Source organism: Arachis hypogaea, chromosome 13 (genome assembly GCF_003086295.3).
Source record: "Arachis hypogaea cultivar Tifrunner chromosome 13, arahy.Tifrunner.gnm2.J5K5, whole genome shotgun sequence".
NCBI classification, from domain to species: Eukaryota; Viridiplantae; Streptophyta; class Magnoliopsida; order Fabales; family Fabaceae; genus Arachis; species Arachis hypogaea.
Window position 1 is genome coordinate 10974597 of NC_092048.1, and position 20300 is coordinate 10994896.

General features: G+C 33.3%; 2 protein-coding genes across 2 annotated transcripts; one reads left to right on the forward strand and one right to left on the reverse strand.

Annotated features, from left to right (window-relative positions):
* Nucleotides 1-4031: 4031 nt before the first annotated feature.
* LOC140177438 (uncharacterized) lies at nucleotides 4032-4858 on the reverse strand. The gene is made up of 2 exons (XM_072210542.1): nucleotides 4613-4858; nucleotides 4032-4517 (listed from the first exon to the last, which is right to left on the reverse strand). Exons 1-2 carry the CDS (start codon nucleotides 4856-4858, stop codon nucleotides 4032-4034), a joined length of 732 nt encoding a protein of 243 aa, XP_072066643.1.
* A 4957-nt stretch (nucleotides 4859-9815) lies between these two features.
* On the forward strand, nucleotides 9816-11828 carry LOC112737158 (expansin-like A2). The gene is made up of 4 exons (XM_025786928.3): nucleotides 9816-10268; nucleotides 10360-10648; nucleotides 11161-11293; nucleotides 11382-11828. Exons 1-4 carry the CDS (start codon nucleotides 10148-10150, stop codon nucleotides 11628-11630), a joined length of 792 nt encoding a protein of 263 aa, XP_025642713.1. The 5' UTR covers nucleotides 9816-10147; the 3' UTR covers nucleotides 11631-11828.
* The last annotated feature ends 8472 nt before the right edge of the window (nucleotides 11829-20300 follow it).

Here is a 20300-nt window from a genome sequence, read left to right on the forward strand (position 1 = left end):
TCAGCCTACAATTAACAATAAACTAATTAAAAAATTGGTTAATCAGTGGAACCAATATATTATTGATGCATGAACATCTTTTAAGAGTTTTTCTTGTTATTTTCTTCACAAAGTCAGTGATCTTTTTTTAAATTTTTTGTATTTGTTGAAGTGTGGTCGGTGAAGCACTGAGCACAAAACAGAGAAAGAGATTTGGGGGAAGAAATGGAATTGAAAATTACTCAACTACAGTGAAAGATCTCAAAACTATACAAATGGGGATACAGTCTCTTATATACTAGTGAGGAGTTACTAATTAGACTATTCTAACTAACTAATATGCATAATTTAGTCACACCAATTGTGCAGGTATGAGAGTTATACTTATCTACATAAGCTGCATAGTAAGTTAAGGTGAGTGGGAGTCTTCTTATCAAGTAACACCCTCCCTCAAGTTGGGAGTGTAGATGTCTAACAATCCTAACTTGCGATGAAGGGTGGAGAATGTTGCTGGAGGCAGAGGCTTAGTGAGGAGGTCAACAACTTGATCAGTGGTAGAAATTGGCAGCAAATGGATGTATCCCTCCTTGAACTTGTCTCTAACCACATGGCAATCGACTTCTATATGCTTGGTCCTTTCATAGAACACAGGATTCGAAGCGATATGAATAGCCGATTGACTATCACAGAAAATATTAATCGGCTTTGTCAGTGGCATGCCCAGATCCTTCAGGAGATACCCCAGCCAAATAGCTTCCTTGGTTGCTGCAGCCAATGCACGATACTCGGCTTCTGATGAACTACATGAAACAGTACATTGCTTTTTGCTCTTCCAAGAAATCAAAGATGATCCAAGATAGAAACAGTAGACTGAAGTAGAACGCCTGGTATCCGGACAAGCAGCCCAGTCCGAATCTGAGAAGCCAGTGATGCACAGGTCAGAGGAGGTAGAGAAGAAGAGCCCCTATGTAGGAGCAGACTTTAGGTATCTTAAAATCCTATGAGCTGCATGAAGATGAGCGTTGGTGGGTTTGTCAAGAAACTGACTAAGTCTACTGATTGCAAAACTAATGTCTGGACGAGTATTTGTCAAGTATAGCAGCTTCCCAACCAATTTTCGATATCCTGTAACATCTGCAAGTAATGTGCCACTATCCTGTCCCAACTTGGCACTATAATCCATGGGGGTGGAGACTGGTTTACAATCAATAATCCCAAAATCTTTGAGCATATCAACTACATATTTCCTTAGATATAATGCAATTCCCTTGTTTGATCGGGCCACCTCAAATCCAAGAAAAAATTTTAGGTCCCCAATGTCCTTTATGCGAAATCGATCATCCAACACTCTTTTGATGTTGTCAATTTCAACCATATCATTCCCAGCCAACACTAAATCATCCACATAGACTAATATTGCTGTGAAACCATGATCAGAATGCTTGGTGAATAGGCTGTAGTTGGATCGGCATTGTCTGTATCCAAACTCAATTAGGACAGACTTGAGTTTATTGTTCCACTGCCTGCTAGCTTGCTTCAGGCTGTACAATGACTTTTTCAGTTTGCAAACTTGACCCTTATCAACACAGAGCCCTGGTGGAGGTGTCATGTAGACTTCTTCATCTAAGTCTCCATAAAGAAATGCGGTGTTCACATCTATTTGTTTCAAAAACCAGTTATTAGCTGCTGCCAAAGCGAGAACAATGCAAAGGCTTGTTAGCTTGAGAACCGGACTGAAGGTGTCTCGATAGTCAATGCCAGGGACTTGGGTATATCCCTTTGCCACTAGGCGTGCTTTATGTCTCTCAATACTACCATCAGGGTTGTATTTGACCTTAAAAACCCACCTGCACCCTATGGCCTTCTTACCAACTGGTAAAGTAGTGAGCTTCCAGGTTTTGCTTTCATTTAGAGAATCAAGTTAAGATTGGATAGCCTTTTTCCAACAAAGTTGAGAGATTGCCTCTTCATAGTGATTGGGTTCAGTGTTTGTGGACAATGCAATTGAAAATGCTCTATGTGATGATGAAAGTTTATCATATGACAGAAAATTTGATAGGGGATACTTACACTGAGACTGTGTGGAATGGCCAAGGTTGGAAGTGACATTTAGGCACTGATAATCTTGAAGATATGAAGGGCGACTCCTGATTCTTGTGGACCTCCTTTGCACAACAGGTTCAGGACCATGATGAAGGAAAGTAGAGGCTGCCTCAGCACTTTCATTAGTATGCGAAGAATTAATTTGTGAATTTAAATTTTTATTTTGTGCAGTGTGTGAAGGTGTTAACTGTGTATGAGGTACAGTATGTGGAAATACGTCATAAGAGAAAGGGTCATAATGTGGGTTGTAACCCACTGATGCAGAATTTTGTGAAAAGGTGCTTGAGGTTGCTTGTGTGTGAAAGGAAAAGTGATCTTCATAAAAATATACATTTCTGGAAATGAAAATCTGTCTTGTTTTTAAATCCATCAATACGAATCCTTTAACACCCTCCTTAAATCCCAGAAATACAGATTTGCGAGCCCTTGGGTTTAGCTTATGTCTTCCAGTTGTTATAGTGCAAGCATATGCTAGACATCCAAATATTTTTAAATCTGAAAGATCAGGGAATGTTTGGTAAAGAAGCTGAAATGGAGACTTGTTTTGCAAGAAGGTGCTTGGAATTCGATTGATGATGTAAACTGCATGCAAAAGAGCAAAGTTTCAAAAACATTTGGGTATATCAGACTGAAAAATCAAGCTACGAGTGACAGCCAACAAGTGTTGATGTTTCCGCTCAACAATGCCATTTTGTTGAGGAGTTTCAACACATGATGTTTGGTGAAGAATTCCATTTTCTGTATAAAACTGAGGCATTAAAAATTCTGGTCCATTGTCTGTTCTAATGACTCTTACTTGGCTGCCAAACTGCACCTTTGCAAATTGAATAAAATTCTGAACTAGTTTGCTTGCTTCTGCTTTTGTTTTCATTAAATGAGTCCATGTAAATCGTGATTTATCATCAACAATGGTTAAAAAAATACTTATGCCCGTTAATGGATGGAATTGAAAGAGGGCCTCATATATCAATGTGAAGAATATCAAATACATTTCCTAAAATAGTAGTGATGTTTGAAAAACTCAGTTTTCTTTGTTTCACAAAATGGCATGTGTCACAAGGTGCAATTTTATTACTACAGTCAATGAAAGGAAAATCAGATTTCATAACATTCAATCTATCTAAAGACAAGTGACCTAACCGAAAGTGCCAGAGATTTATTCCCTTTATTTCAGGTTTGGAAAAACTCATGAAGCTTGCTGCCTGTGTAAATTCAGGTCTCACTGTCTCAGCATTCAGTGCATAAAGTCCTTCACATGCCCTAGCTGTGCCAATCACCTTCTCCGAGCTGATATCCTGAATCTTACACAATTTGTCATCAAAGTTCATGTGACAATGCAAATGAGATGTGGCCTTGGAAACAGAAATTAGCTTGAAATTGAAGGAAGGTATATACAATGCACCAACAAGGTATAAGTTCTTTGAAAAGAAAATAGTTCCAGCAATTTTGCTAATGGCTAGTGCACCATTAGGCAATTTGACAAGAATTTGAGCTATTTCATGATATGACTGAAAATCATTGAGTGAGTATAACACATGGTCTGTAGCCCCTGTGTCCACCACCCAAGGTGCATATTTTTTATCTGAAACGTTTAATGCAAGTATGCTTGATCTAAAATGCATGACATGTACCATACTACCTGGATGAGGTGTTGGTAAGGGCTCTAGAGTGTGTGGTTCAGCACTATGATTTGATTTCTGATCTTCTTTGTTGAGAAGTGCTAGCAAAGATGATTTTTGTTCTAGTGTGAAATCAAAAATCTGTGACCCACTGTTCTCTCCATTGTAAGAAAATCTGAGATTTTCATTTCTTCCCTCAGAATCTGATGCACTAATGTTCATGATCGCAGTGTTGTGCCTCTGCTGCATATGTGATGGATATCCATGCTTTTTATAGCATGTGTCAATGGTGTGTCCAGACTTACCACAATGAGAGCACTGCATCTTGCCTCATCCTCCTTGGCCTCTTCCAAAGCCTTGATTCCTGCCTCCTCTGCCCCTTCCTCTTCCTCTGCTGTGTGAATCTTCTGCAGTATTCAAGAGAGTGGCGGATCGAGCTGCTGCAATGAGTTTATTATCTGAGGTAAAATCAAAGCTCTGGAATTGCCTTTCTTGTTGTGTGAGAAGTGAGAAAACAGTATTCAAACTTGGAAGCGGATCCATAAGCATGACCTGAGACCTTACTCCAGCATATTGTTCATTCAGTCCTCTAAGAAATCGTGTTACTTGATCTTCCGTTCTAAAATTTCTTACAACACCTAATCCACAACTGCAATCTCTTCCATAACTACATGAGGAAATTGTTCTGAAACTGTCTAATTCCTCCCACATTTTCTTCAATTCAGTGAAATATGCAGTCACATTCATATCTCCCTGTTTGAGAGCATACAACTCTTCCTGTAATTCGGCTACTCGAAATTTATCCCCTGATAGTACCTATGCTTCAATTCATCCCAGAGGTCTAATGCCACATTTTTCCAACTTACACTTTGAGCAATATCAGAATTCAGGCTAAGGTTTAACTATGCAACTGCATAGGTATTGCAACGCTCCCAAGCTTCATAGGTAGGATCGTGTATCTCAGGTCTAGGTAAACTACCATCAATGAATTTGATCTTATTCTTAGATTTCAGAGCCCTAACCATAGATCTACTCCAATCTCCATAATTCTTTCCATTAAAAATGACATTTGTAATAGCGAGACTTGGATTTTCAGACGGATGCAAGAAGAAGTGATTCGAAGGATCCTGATTGAATCCTCCACCATTCCGACTCATGTGAGCGTGAATAGCAGAAAGCTGACTAAAAAATGCAGAAATTTCATACGGATCAAGGTTCTCCAATGGCTATCGTGCTTGCGGATTCGTTCCTGCAGTGTCGCAAACTGGATCCATTCACTGCACGCTTTGCGTTTTCAGAACTTGCGTTTGTGATGTTCAAGCATGAAACGTTGAGTTCCTCCTTCGATCCCAATCTCAGGTGCCCTCAGCAAGCTCCACGCTCACCGCACCATGTTGAAGTGTGGTCGGTGAAGCACTGAGCACAAAACAGAGAAAGAGATTTGGGAGAAGAAATGGAATTGAAAATTACTCAACTACAGTGAAAGATCTCAAAACTATACAAATGGGAATACAGTCTCTTATATACTAGTGAGGAGTTACTAATTAGACTATTCTAACTAACTAATATGCATAATTTAGTCACACCAATTGTGCAGGTATGAGAGTTATACTTATCTACATAAGCTGCATAGTAAGTTAAGGTGAGTGGGAGTCTTCTTATCAAGTAACAGTATTCTTGCTACTTTGAGTACTTTGTATTTTGTAAGAGATTGTTAAAAGAATTTTAGCAAGAACAAAGAAAAAAAAAGACAAACAAAATGAAGCCATGAAAACATCCACTTTAGTGTGGCGTGCAACGTTCAATCCCCCACGTTCCACGTTGGGTCAATCTTTAAGAAGCTAGCATTAAGTAGAGGAAAGTGGTGTACAATGCCACACTGGAGTGCTATGCCTTCAATTAAGGAAGGAGAGAAGACATGCAATGCCACTCTTGGGTGTAGCACGCTGGGCCAATTCCCAAGGGCTAGAAGCAAGGCAAGAAGGGTGGCGTACAATGCCACTATGGCGTGCTACACCTTCGACCATGCCAAGACTGAGAGCACCTCCAGGGATCAAGGAAACTATGGCGTATAATGCCACCACCAAAGCCTATGCCTTGGCGTTACATGCCTTCGATACCAACAAGACATTGGCGTGCCACACCATTCCATCAAGTGTCACGTTGGGCCAAAGTCCAATAAGCCTCCAAAAAGAAAGAGACATTAGCGTGCAACATCAGTTTTCAAGTGTCACTGGTGATCTGTGGAAATTCACTATATCACTATAATGAACCAGCCTTTGGCAAGTATGCCGAATTGTCGTCAAGTAATAACTCACAATGAGTGAGGTCGAATCCCACAGAGATTGATTGATTGAACAAATTTAGTTACTGCATGACTTAATCAAGCTAATCAAGAGTAATTGTTGTGTGCAGAATTCTAAATGACCAAATTGTAAATGACTAGAAGATAAAGGAAAGCAATAAAGTACAGAAATGTAAAGAGCATAAAAGTAAATTGCAAAAACATAAATGACTGAATTGTAAAGGGAAATGAGTTGATAATAGAAATTAAAGAAAGCTATAAAGAATATGGAAGATAAGAATAGGGAAGATTCATTGAAATTGGAAGATATTGCTCTCTTTGGATTAAATTCAGATCATCTCATCTTCAATCATGCAACTCATTGACCTTTTGGCAATTATGATTGATTGAACCCCAATTCCTTGGTGATTCAATCTCTCAAATCTTGATAATCAGCCAATTCCTTGGTCTAATTGCTCATAGATCCGAATAATTGGGTAGATTTCATGTCACCATATCCAATCCCAAAATCCAGATCTACTCAATGTGAGAAGGGATTTCAAGTATGGTTTCATGTTTCCTTTTCCAAGGCTCTCATGAAACCCAAATTGCATTCAATCTCTTTTTCAAGATGATTGAACACTAAGATGAAGACCGAAATTCCTTCTAGCAAATCAAAGAGAAGATGAAGAGAAGAAGAAATTCACTATCAATTAATCCATCAAGTACAATAGAGCTCCCTCCCCCAATAAGAGGGAGTTTAGCTACTCACAGTTTATAGAAAAGTACAAGAGATGGAAGAAGATGAAGTGAAGTGTAAAGTAAAAGTTCCCAGCTAACAACCTACTCTCCAACCAACTAATCAACCCCTCTTTCAGTACTCTCAAAGGATATTTATACTACTCCTATTACTAGAAATGAAAATTACAAAAAGAAAAGAAAATACAATTGAAAAACTAAAGAGAAAAATCATTAAAATGAGACATGTGCCTGGCATGTGAGCGGCGTGTGCGTGGCGTGCCACGCCCAGCTCAATGGCTTGGCTTGGCGTGCCACGCCAAACTCCCAAGTGGCACGCTCCTTTTGTGAAACTGGCCTGGCGTGCCACGCCTAGCTTCGAAGTGGCCCACCCCCTTTGTTATCTTCCTTCTTCTTCTCTGGTGAATTGAACTAGCGTGGCACGCCCAGAACTGGCGTGCCACGCCCAGCAGTGGCGTGTCACGCCCTTGTTATGCTCTTCCTCCTTGTCCTCTGCTCACTTGTGCTGGCGTGCCACACCTTCGCTAAAGCCTTCAATCTCTTTTCTGGAAGGTTGAACTGGCGTGCCCGTCTAGGTCTGGCGTGCCATACCCTTTATAAGGCATGAATGCTCCCCTCTGGAAGGTTGAACTGGCGTGCCACGCCCATGATTCAAGTGGCACGCCTATGATGCGAGCAAGGTTGGCGTGCCACGCCCCAAACATCAAGTGGCACGCCCATTGATATTTTACTTTAGCGTGCCATGCCTAAAGTCCCAAGTGGCACGCCTTCGAGGAAGCATTGTCTCTTCTTCTCTGGAGGCTTGTACTGGCGTGCCACGCCCTTGTTGGAGCTTCACTTCCCCTCTCTAATCAAATGAATTAGCGTGCCACGCTTAGACCCAAGTGGTACGTCCATAATGATGTTGTGGGCTCACAAGCTTGGCGTGCCACGCCTCTAGTATCGAGTGGCACGCCCATTGAAGTTGGTGTGAGCACTTAAGCTTGGCGTGCGACGCCCAGGACTCAAGTGGCACGCCTATAATGGTGCTTCCTCCATTTTCCTCTGCTCAGTTGCACTGGCGTGCCACGCCTTCGACCTGGCGTGCCACGTCCATTGTGGAGGATGAGGCTGGCGTGCCACGCCCTTTACAAGCCTTCAAGGATCCCTCTCTGGATAGAATTCTTGGCGTGCCACGTCCATAGTAAAACTTGGAGTTCCTCTTTTGGAAAAGATAACTGACGTGCCACGCCCATTGTAATTCATCAAGGCCTCCTTTCTGGAAATTGTGGTTGGCGTGCCACGCCTGACCTTGGCGTGCCATGCCCATTGTAATTCTTCATGGAGACTCCTCTGGTAAATGTAACTAGCGTGCCACGCCCATCAATGGCGTGCCATGCCCATAGAAACTCCTCATTGGGCTCTTTCTGGAAATGACAACTGGCGTGCCACGCCCTACTCTGGCGTGCCACGCCCATTGAAGTTCTCCCGCTTTGCTTCCTGGAACTGATAGCTGGCGTGCCATGCCCAGTAAAAATGATGGCGTTTGCATCAAGTGGCACGCCCAGTACACACGCTCATCTCCCTTTTCTTGCTTTCTTCCTCTTTTGTTGCTATTTTCACCTGAAATTCAAACAAGACTCTTTTCAAAGTAATGTCCCATAAAATTCATCATTTAGTTCAAGTAATTGCATCAATTGAATGAGAATTCACCAATTCTATAATCCTTTTAGACAAGAGAAAGAGGTAGATGATGCAAATCATCAGTCACGCCAACTCTTCAAGCCCAAGACCAATTGCAAGGCTCATGATTTCAATGAATATCAGACACTCCAAGTAATTGTCAAGCTTTGAATTTCAATAAAGGAGAAAATCACTTTTAGTTTAGATTGATTAGGAAAGATTTGTTTTGAATTTAAAATTTAGGTTTAGGTTAGAACATAAAGAGTCGGAGGAATTTATTTGAAGACAGCTGAGCTATTCTTTGAGCACTTTACACTTTATTGTTTTTGGTTTTTCGTATCATGAACAACTAATTTTTCGCTGTTAAGATTATGAGCTCTGTTTATTTTGATGGATTAATATTTTTGTTTTTCTACTATTGATTAATGCATTGATGTTTAATTCAAGAAGTAAGTTTTGTTCTTCATCTCAATGATTAAAATGTATTGAAAAATAATTTTAATCTGACATGAATTCTTCTATTACCTTAGAAAAATTAATCACTGAAATTAGCTTGAGACCTCTTCTCATAGTTCTTAAGGTTTCTAAAACTAGTTTTGCTAAGTGACATAAAATAAATTAGAATTAGTCCTTAAGAATTGTGTGGCTTTAAACCAAAAATTGTGCTTAATCTCTTGTTATAGTTAATTGATCAAAAAATTGACGGTTTATTAGATTAAGAGAAATTGAATCACCAAGAGATTGAAGTTTGATTATTTGCGGTTTGCCATCAATACATTTCTATATGATCAAAGTAGATGACAAGAAGTGTTTATCCTGAAATTGAATATCTCTAAAATCTTAATATCTTTTTTCATATTATTTTTATCTCAATTACTCATGAAGCACACTCTCTTTTAGTTCTCTGTTTTCATGCTTAATTTTTTCCAATCAAATTTTTAATTTAATTAGAATAATCCATTAAACATTACTTGCGCAGTTTATTAATCATCGTAAAAATAATATCCACTCACTATAGTATTACTCAAACGATTTGGTGCACTTGTTAGTATTTATAAATTTTGATTTTCGCTCAACAATTATTTTAACAGGTAACTTATTTAAAATAATAAAATACAAAAAAATTCACTTTTTAAAATATCTAATTCTACCAATTTAGTTTTTTAGAACCTTGATTGTTTGATAAATTAATTAAACATATCAATCGTTCTAATAGTTTATAGTATCATTTTTACATAAAAACATCTTTATTAAAAGTACCCCCTTAAATAAATTAGTAAATGGTGAGTAACATAGGTGTAGATAAGAATTAAGAAACCACCAAGGAATGTAGCTAAACATATTAGAAAGTCAAAAGTCAAAACGTTATTACTGCTACTACATTACGCGGTACTCTACTCCACTCTAATGGCTCTAAGCAGTTAAAGAAACTGGATAACACAGCTGTTTAGGATTGGCACATAGTACACCCCACTAAGTCAGACACAGTTACCATTTTAGTCATATTTATTAATAAACACATTCAAAGTTTTGTATTTCATTTCTTTTTATAGTGAATTAGGGAGATAAGAACCGAGTGAAATAAAAAAAAAAAGTCATAAAGTAAGTGTAACTATTTGTCTTTGATGGTTTGTGTAGCCGCGTTGTTGTTGAATGTTGATGCTGACGTGGCTTATTCATTCATTCATTCCCTATAAAACAGAGTGTATGTTATCATCAATGAACACATTAAGAAATCGACATGGCTTTCTTTGTTCGCTTCTCTCTGTTGTTGCTTCTTCTTTCTTCATCTGCCACCGCTTGTGATCGTTGCGTCCACCAATCCAAGGCTTCTTTTTTCTCCAAAGCCTCCGCTCTGTCATGTGAGATTTCTAGCCATCTATCACTTTCATTCATTCCATTTCCATTTCCATTTGTGTTATTAATCCTTTGAATATATTATTATTATTGCAGCTGGGGCGTGTGGTTATAGTGAATTGGCACTCTCGTTAAGTGCTGGAAACCTTGCAGCTGCTGTTCCTTCCATCTTCAGAGATGGTGCTGCTTGTGGTGCGTGCTTCCAGATTAGATGCAAGGACCCAAAGCTCTGCACAAAATCAGGAACCAGAGTGGTTCTTACTGATCTTAACAAAGATAACAAAACTGATTTTGTTCTTAGCACCAGAGCCTTTCAATCTTTGGCTCTCAAAGGAAAAGCTCAGCATCTTCTCAACCTTGGCATTCTTGACATTGAATACAAAAGGTATCAAAATAATTTTAATTATTTAATTGTTGTTATTCTTCACGGATTGTATAATTATATTTGATTTTTTTATAACTATTAAGACAGTTGATGTGACGATATATAATTAGATATATTAAAATTAAAATTTTAAATTATTTAATAATTTTTAATTATTATGCATAAGTTTGGATAAGATAATATTTTATACTTTTTTCGTTTTGTTTTGGTATGTGAAATTGTGAATGTCCCCAGTGCTCACCTACCGGGGCTGCTGGCACCGGCCCACCGCAAAAAGCGAACATCCATGGTGGACCATAGTTTCAAAAATTATTTTATTCTAGTAACACTTAACAGCAACGGTCTATGTCTCTATGTTGTATTACATAATATTATATAATGCGGTGTATTGTGTATAGTATAAGATTTGCTATGGACGTTCAAGCATCGTATAGATTTAGAAATATTTCAATTAAGTTTGACTTAATTAAAATACTTACTTGTTTTATTTATGGATGAATTTAATGGAGCAGGGTACCTTGTGAGTACAAAAACAAGAACCTGGCTGTTCGCGTTGAAGAATCAAGCAGGAAGCCAAATTACTTGGCTATTAAATTTTTGTATCAAGGTGGTCAAACTGACATTGTAGCCGTTGATGTAGCTAAGGTACGTTACATTACATGTTCATTAAAACATCAACTCACACAATGTTACTTCGGTTAGAGATATAACTATTTATGTGTCTGTAACGTAGGTTGGGTCGTCAAACTGGAGTTTCTTAAGCAGAAATCATGGGGCGGTGTGGGACACAAGCAGGGTTCCAGAAGGGGCATTGCAGTTAAGGTTGGTTGTAACGGCAGGTTTTGATGGGAAGTGGATTTGGGCACAGAAGGAGGTTCTTCCGGCTGATTGGAAAAATGGTGTCATCTATGATTCTGGTGTTCAAATCACTGACATTGCTCAAGAAGGTTGTGCCACTTGCGATGATGGTTCTTGGCCATGACATCAACAAATATATATATTTCTCATCTATTCATAGTTATAGAATACTAGTCAGTATATAGTTAGTTATATACTACACTAAGTTTCAATTTCATTCATTGTTATTATTATTGTGGTATATTATATAGGACTATATATAATTATATACCCTCTACCTTGAGAAATTAAATTAACAATAAAAGTAGATTACCTTGGAAAACTTCATCCTCTCTATTTTTTAGATACTTGTTTATGTGAAAAATATTACCTTGAGAAAAATATACGTGCTAACATCAATCTCTATGCCATTGAGTAACTAATATATTAAAATTTAAAATTTTAACTTAAGCCTTAAGGATTATTTGACAGTTAACAAGACATTCACACCACTTAGTGCGTTTACCAAAATGGTATTTCGTACATCAATTTAATAATTACCAACTTACAATAAAAGAATTTGAGTTATCAGGGGACCAATACTTTTTAGTAAAAATATCGCAGTTATTAGTTTAAATATAAGCAAAACTGAGGAAAAAAATTGATACTACTTTTTAAATTTATCTAAATGTATAACTATGTTTCAATATATAAAGCTTTTTATCTCATCAATTTATTAAAATTAAACTCTCAAATTTATTCCTCCAAGAGAAACTGTTTCTACAAATTAATTATTACACTAAATAAAGATTTTTTTTTCGGGATCTTTCACTATTAAAGAATCTAATAAACTTCTTAATTAGAATATTTTTGGGTCTGAGTTAATTAGTATATGCCTATATGGACAGGCTTTCTCTTTTCCGGCCACAACGTTTAACAATAGCAAAGTACTATACATAGTAGCCCAGCCCATATATTATATGGGCTTTCATGATCAAGAAAAACAACAAGATTGGGCCACTTTCTGTAATACTGATATTAGTTCAGAAGCCATTTTACGACCACAAACTAAAACTAAGAAGCCCTTTCGGACCAAAATATAAAAAATGGCTTATACTCTCTCACCCATTGTGAACAGCAACAGAAGATTTAGCCATTTGTGTGGTAATTTTATGTTGTTAATGGTCTAAAACAAGAATGTTCACCCAATTTGGATTAGTGCGGTAATTAGTTCACTTATTCGCTAAAATAAATATCAGCAATTTAAATTTTGTTTTGTGTATGTAAGAATTCTTATTAGTGTCTAACAGTAAATTCTTAAATAAAACTCAATTTATGTCAAATTAATCCCTAACCTATCGAATTAAAAAATCTGTAGATAACCAAAAAATAAAACAAGAATATTCGCATTTTAAAAATGGTATATTTAGTTTAACATAATAAAAAAAATAGTTTGTTCACTTATTATTTCTCTTATATAATTACATAGGACAATAGAAATTCCAAATAATGAATGTGCATGAAAAGCTGTGATCATTTCCAGTATATTGTATGGCGCTGCATGTCAACTTATAGTATATATTTTATTGTTATTAATAATAATAATAATAATAATAATAATAATAATAATAATAATAATAATAATAATAATAATAATAATAATTGGTTATTTATATCTTTTGTTTATTAGGTGCATTTATTTTTATTTTTTTCTTGAAGAGATTCACCTTTGAACACAATGATATTCATTTGTTGCAGATTTTATGGACAAACACTACAAAAAAAAAATGGTAATTACGGCGATTTTTTAGGATTATTACGGCGGTTTGAACCGTTATTATTATTTTGAATGACACTCAAGAAAAACCGCCATAATTTAAAGCGTCATTTGGTTATTACGGCGATTTTTGAAAAACCGCCACAATTATCTGGTTAAAACAGTAGTTTTTGAGTTGGGTTAAAACGAAGGTTCAAACCACCGTTATTTTCAAATAAAATGGCATTTTTTTGTTGGTTAAAACGGCGTTTATGAACCGCCATTTTTACCTTGGCAGAGTGGCATTTTTGGTTGGTTAAAATGGCGTTTGAAACCGCCGTTTTTATCGGATTAAAACGACATTTTTAGTTAGTTAAAATGACATTTTGAATCGCTATTTTTACCCTGATAGTGGCATTTTTATTGGTTAAAATGGCGTTTAAAACCGCGGTTTTTACCATGTTGATTATTGAATTGATATAGATGGCAAAACCAAATCATACAAGCTTAGTCAAAGGCAGCAACAATAGCTTCGCAGCAGCTAGAGAACCAGATTGAATCCACAAATTGAAGCCAAAGAACCAGATCTTAGAAGCTCTGCCAGAGAGAGCAACAACGGCGTTGCTTGCGGCAGCGAGGAGATGAAAGGTTGTGAAGAGAAAGCAAATCCTCAAATCGAAGAAAAAAATTTGATCGCAGAAGCTCCACCGAAGGCAACATCAATAACGTTGCTTACGGTGGTGAGGAGATGAATGGCGACGAGCAGATGAACAGCAACGAGGAGATGAACAGTGACAATAAAACTTGAAATCAAAGCCAGAGAAGCAGACCTAGAACCTCAGCCAAAGGTAGCAACAACGATAACACATTGCTTACGGTAGCTTGGAACTGAGCGGTGGCGAGCAAATGAATGGCGGCGGAGATGAACAGCAATGGAGATGAACGGTGGCGATATCGAAGCCAGAGAAGCAAATCTATAACCTCCGCCAATGGCAACAACAATGATAATGTTGCTTGCGGCAACTTGGAGCTGAGCGGTGGCGAAAAGATGAACGACAGTGGAAAACTACGGTTAGATTCGTCACGTTCACACGTTACTCTCGTCCTCATCTTCTCTGTGCAGTGTGCACAACAACATCACCTCTAAGTTTTAGATTTTTATTTTTTTTAAAAAAAGGAAGACTAAAGATAATGACAATTTTAAACCACCTCATTCTCTAAAAACTGCCATCAATCAACTGAATAATATGACAGACTCTCACTTCCATCGGAATTAACAAAAAATATGAGAGTTACATAAAATCGTCATAACATAAGCATCATTTTAACCAACATTTTTTATAGTGAAATACTTAGCTGCGAGTGCTTAAAATGAAATTCGATTTTTCGACTTCTTAATTAAAAGACCAAATGATAAGCTAAAAGGTCACACTCATCACGTGCTTATCTTATATGTAGATTCATTACAGATCTTCATTTACCGATATCAACACCACTCAAATACTGTTTAAAATAAAAGATAAAAATGGGCATATATTTATGATAGATAACAACACATTGTTATAGATATTTATAACTGATCTCATATTATTAAAAAAAATTATATAATAAAGGAAAAACAGAAAGACAATTTGACTCATTCTTAACTCGAATGTATTATTGTTGTTGGATAATGGAAGTCAGTCAAGTGCGACTTTTGTTGTGCCAACAAATTAAGCTGAGTGTTGTCATATCGACAGCGACATGAAAAAAAAGCAAGAAAAATTTTCGGATTTAAATAAACAAACTAAAGTTCACATCATATAAACTATAAAGGATGTTGTTAGTTGTTACATATACTTACCATATTAACTTCTGTGTGAACTTTAGGTTACACAATATTGAGTTAACATTCAACTTAGGTTTCAAAAAATTTTAGATTATTGCATACTATATAGTCTTCAATAAATTTTTTATTTTTAGAAATTCTTATTAATTAATTCCATCACTTCGTTAATTTAAATGGGAATAATTTATCTTAGAGTGATATTTTATAAGATTTAATTATTTTATAATAAAATTTATTAAAAATTTATTTATCTAATACGCATTTTAAAAAATTAGATTAAAAATAATTAAAGAATTAATTTGTCCAACGAGAATATAATTTTCGAAGAATTCTAGACAATAAAAATTTGTAGAAAACTAAAATGTCCGATCTAAAATTTTTTAAAAACTAATTTAAATATTTACTTCACAATATTTTTGGTATTAATTTTTGTAAATTAAGAGTGACTTAGGTCAAGTTTGGATAAACAACTTAATTAAGTTACTTTTAAAGAAATAGCTTAAATAATAAATGCTTATATTAAAAGTAGCTTATAAATAAGTGATTTTGTATTTGATTTTTTAGTTTTAAAAGTACTTATTTTAAGAAAAAAGTGATAAAAAGTTTTTTATTATGAGAGAAGTCATTTTTTTAACTTCTCCTTAAGCACCAAAATAGCTTTTTAAAAAGTTGTAATTTTGCTTTAAAAATTGTACCAAACATTAAAATTATACATTTTCATAAGTTAAAAGTTAAAAAAAGTTACTTATAAACCTATCCAAATGGACCTGAATGAGTTTGTGATTTTGGTATTGATCTCTCCCTCCGCGTAAATAAAATAATGGAGAATCAGATTGATGTCGGAGCTAGCTTTGTTTAATTTAATTTGGTGATACCTCTAATTTAATGATAATGATATAAAGGAAATTTTGTGGGGTTTGGCTTTAAGAGTGTCACCATATTATTCTGGTGATGAGAAATATTTTGGGCGTTAACTGTTAAGTCTATACTATATATATATCACATAAAATTTAAGACTACTATAATGAGCAACTATAAAGAATATTATATAGAAACAGTCTTAGTTACTAAAGTACTTATATGTCATGATATTGCACACTACTTACAACTATGTAATAACAATGATGTATGAATACACCACTATCTGAAGAGCACTATGACCTAAGTAAAACAAATCTATATATATACACGTTCAATTTAGAGAAGCAACATTGTTAGGAACTCGAAAATAAAAATTCAAGAGGTGGATTTTGGAATTGATTCCCACGAAATTTCTTTCGCCATTAAGTGTGAGATAATATTATATACATATAGTACTTATATTTTATATTATTTCTTTTCGTACTTACATGCAAGGATCTAGCTATAGTAGTACAAATTAATTAAATATTGGCTTTCAGTTTGTGATTCCTTTCATAAGGCAAAATCTTTTAGTATATTGTTTTATTAATACTTTAACTTTATCATGTATGTGCTTCCCTTTGCTTTGCATTATTATATATGTGACAAATTTAATTAAAACTTGTTTTTTGGCAAAATAGCTTGGATATCCAAAGAATGAAGAAAATTCGAAGAAGGAACATAGGAAGTTGCTTTTGATGTGTCTTTATGTAATTATATGAATCTATTATATATATATAGAGGAGGACAATTTTGTTAGACTTTGATCTGGTAAATGATAATAGCTATAGCTATTACTTTACTATATATTGGATTCAAGGTATACTAGAAGAAATTGGAATGCATTTTTTATTATTATTATTATGGCTCACCATAAATTTAATCAACTAATATACTTGATTGCAATGAGGTCTTTGCACAAGACTTCCAAGTCAAACCCTGCATCATGTCCATTAACGAAATTGTCCTTTTTTTATTTTCCATTTTTGGGTCATCTTGCCAGCAGAAAGTGACTTTGAAAGGAAAAAGATTTTTTGTTACAAGAAAATAAAAATAATAATGTTCCAAACGCGTCGTTGCTTTTGAATTCACGATAATCATATCTTTTAGGTCTAGTTTGTAGACTTTGGGCAATATAAACAAATTGACTTAACCAACACAAAATAATTAGCAATATCCCGTTATTTTTCCAAGAAAGAATAATTAAAATTTAAAGTAGTAGAAGACGAAAATTGTCCTCTTTACTCCCTCCTTGGTTGCTTAAAATGATGATGTCCATTTTTGTAATTTAATGCTTATAGAATAAATTTTCTCTCTTATTAATATAATTACTAACCTCATTCGGAGATTAATTTTCTAAAGATTACCTATATTTTCGTAATAATTATATTAAATGTACGTTAAAATTAGTCATTAAATAAATTATTAATATAAAATATATATTAAAATATAAAATATATATTAAAAATAAATTAAATAATGTATATTTATTATATATAAATATATAATGATTAATTTTAGTGACTAATTTAAATGCATGAATAGTATTTTTATTTTACAATACAAAAATATAATATAATTTTTTCTTAAAATAAACAAAAATACGAACAATGACGGTTTCAAAAATAAAATTATTTACAAAAAATATAAAAGATTAATTTTTAAGTAGTTAATATTAACCAATTTTTTTTATAAAATTATTTTTTAACCTTTATTTTAAAAAAAATTTAAAGTTAGATTTTAGAATTTAAAATTTTATATTTAAAATTTATAATTTAAATAATTAGCTGATATTATCAGAAAAAATTGATTTCCTAGTTAAATTCAAAGTTCATTATTATTTATATATAAAACTCAAATTTAATAAAGTTATTTATTTTATGATTACTAATAAATTTTTTAATGAATTTTTAATTCATTACGAATTAATTGTTGACGTGTTTGAACATACTGTGAAGGAAAAAAAAAATTGATATCCACTAGCTAATCGCAACAGTCAGTATATTATGATTGAACCCATCTGTCTCTTGCTTGGTTTAAAGGAGAGACAATAATTCTATTCCATGTCTACCATGATTATATAAACCAAATGCTTTGATGCATGCGTCTCTTCCAAATTTTATTTTATTTATTGTATTGCTCGTGATATTAAAGAGAGCCGGATGAAGGTAGCACACATGACCATTAAATTCTGAGTTCAACTCTTTCTTTGCTTATTCATTCATTTATTTATTTATATTTATTATTATTATCATTATTATTAGTATATTTAATTTTAATACACTTATAATATAAAATATTTTATATATTATTTAATTATATTTTTTCATTATTTATATAATTAATATAAAATTAATTCTTTTTACTAATTTAATATTATATAATTAAATATATGTATAAAACTATTTTATGCTAATAATATATTAAAATTAATTTTTTAATATTAGTAGATTTTTTAAAAATTTTAAATGACTAACACTTGATAATCAAAAATTTTATTTTCTATTTATAAAAGGAAAGAATATACTTTTTATTTTTAATTTTTTTAAAAAAAATTAAAAATACTTTCGACATTTAATTTGATTTAATTTTATGTCTTCGGCCGCTTCCTTTCTCCTTTGTTCTCTCCTTCTCCCTCCGTGGACTGTGGTGGCCACCTTATTTCCGTCTTACTTCCTTTTGTCTCTCGGCTTTCTTGGTTGCCATATGCTGCTTTCTTTACCTGCGCATATGTTGACGACACTGCAGATTATTGTGTAGGAGTGTTAGAGGGTCAGCAACTTTTATATTTTGTAACTATTAATTGGTCATCAATAGTATTTTTAATGGTGTGATATTATATCCAATAATAAAAAATCACTCATTTTTTTTTATGATTAAGTATTAACCACAAAACACAAAAATTACTGCTCCTAAACTTTTTTTTTATTATATTTGTATCATGTCAAATACTTTGTAGATATACCGTGTTTGCATTAAAATTATCTATCACTCTTGTCTTTCAATTTAGGGTATTTTTGTTGTTATAAGTTGAAATAATATGGTGTTGATTAATGTGATTTGATATTTTGACTAATTTAAGCCATACATGTTTTATGCACATGTATCGGGGATTAATAAGAAAAATTTTTTAGAGTAGTAATTTTTAATTATTATTTAATCAGTATAAATATTAAATTATTTTTAATAAATAAATTTTATTAATTTATATATTTAAATTCTAAAAAAATTTATTAATGTAAATTATATTAATTTATATGTATAAAATTATAATAAATATAAATATAAATTATATATTTATATAACAAAATTTTTATAAATATAAATATAAATTATTATTAATTATACAGCATTGCTTAATTAATAATATGCCTCAAGTCCATTGTGAGACCTATCAATTTGAGTTTTTCTTATAAACAAATTCGGACGTTAAGTATTTTTTGTATTTCTACATTCATGACTAGCAATTTTGTTATGATGAATTTATGATAACTGAAAGTTTGAAACTCATTCTATATATATGTTTCCTATTTAATTTGTTGGCAAAGATATAGAGGTAAGCTTTAAAGTAATTCTTGAATTTATATTCGAGTTTCGTACTAATTTTTGAAATTAATAATTATTCATATAATTCATTTTTAAAAGTTGTATTTTAGAATTTATAGTCATTTTTTAAGTAATTTCTGTCAATTAGGTAGTGCCATTAAAAAATTAATGTGGACTCTCTTTTGATATATTGATAAGGTAAGGATAACTGATGGATATATATAAAAGAGAAAACTTTTTTATTGTAATTTAATTCCTGAATTAATTTTAAAAACTCTTATCTCTATATTTAAAGATTATTATTTGCAGTTTTTTTCTTTTCTTCTCTAATTTTATAATTATTTTTTTCTTTTTTTTTCTAATTTTATAATTGTTCTGCAGACATTTTTCTCTTCATCATTTTCAAAGTCAAATGTTACGAAGTTGAATTATAATTTTATTAATTTAGAGTGGTCGTTTTTCGGTTGTCTAAACTACAATATAAATAGTAGTTTTTATTTGTTGTGTTTCTGAATATAAACTTGACTCATTCACTTCCAATTTTTGTTGAATTTGGACATAGACTATAAATAAGAGATGGTGTGAGCTGTTTTTGCATTGTGAGTAGATAAAATTGAAGGAAGAAGATGTAATAACAAGTAATCATAGAATAAGTCCTTTAATTGACAATAAAAAATAAAAGATCAAAACTACTTAAAAATTTAGAAGTCTAGAGTCTAAATTAAAGTTAGAATTCTAAAATTAGGTGGGCCTTGGTGTTTGTATGTATGTTACTAATTATTATA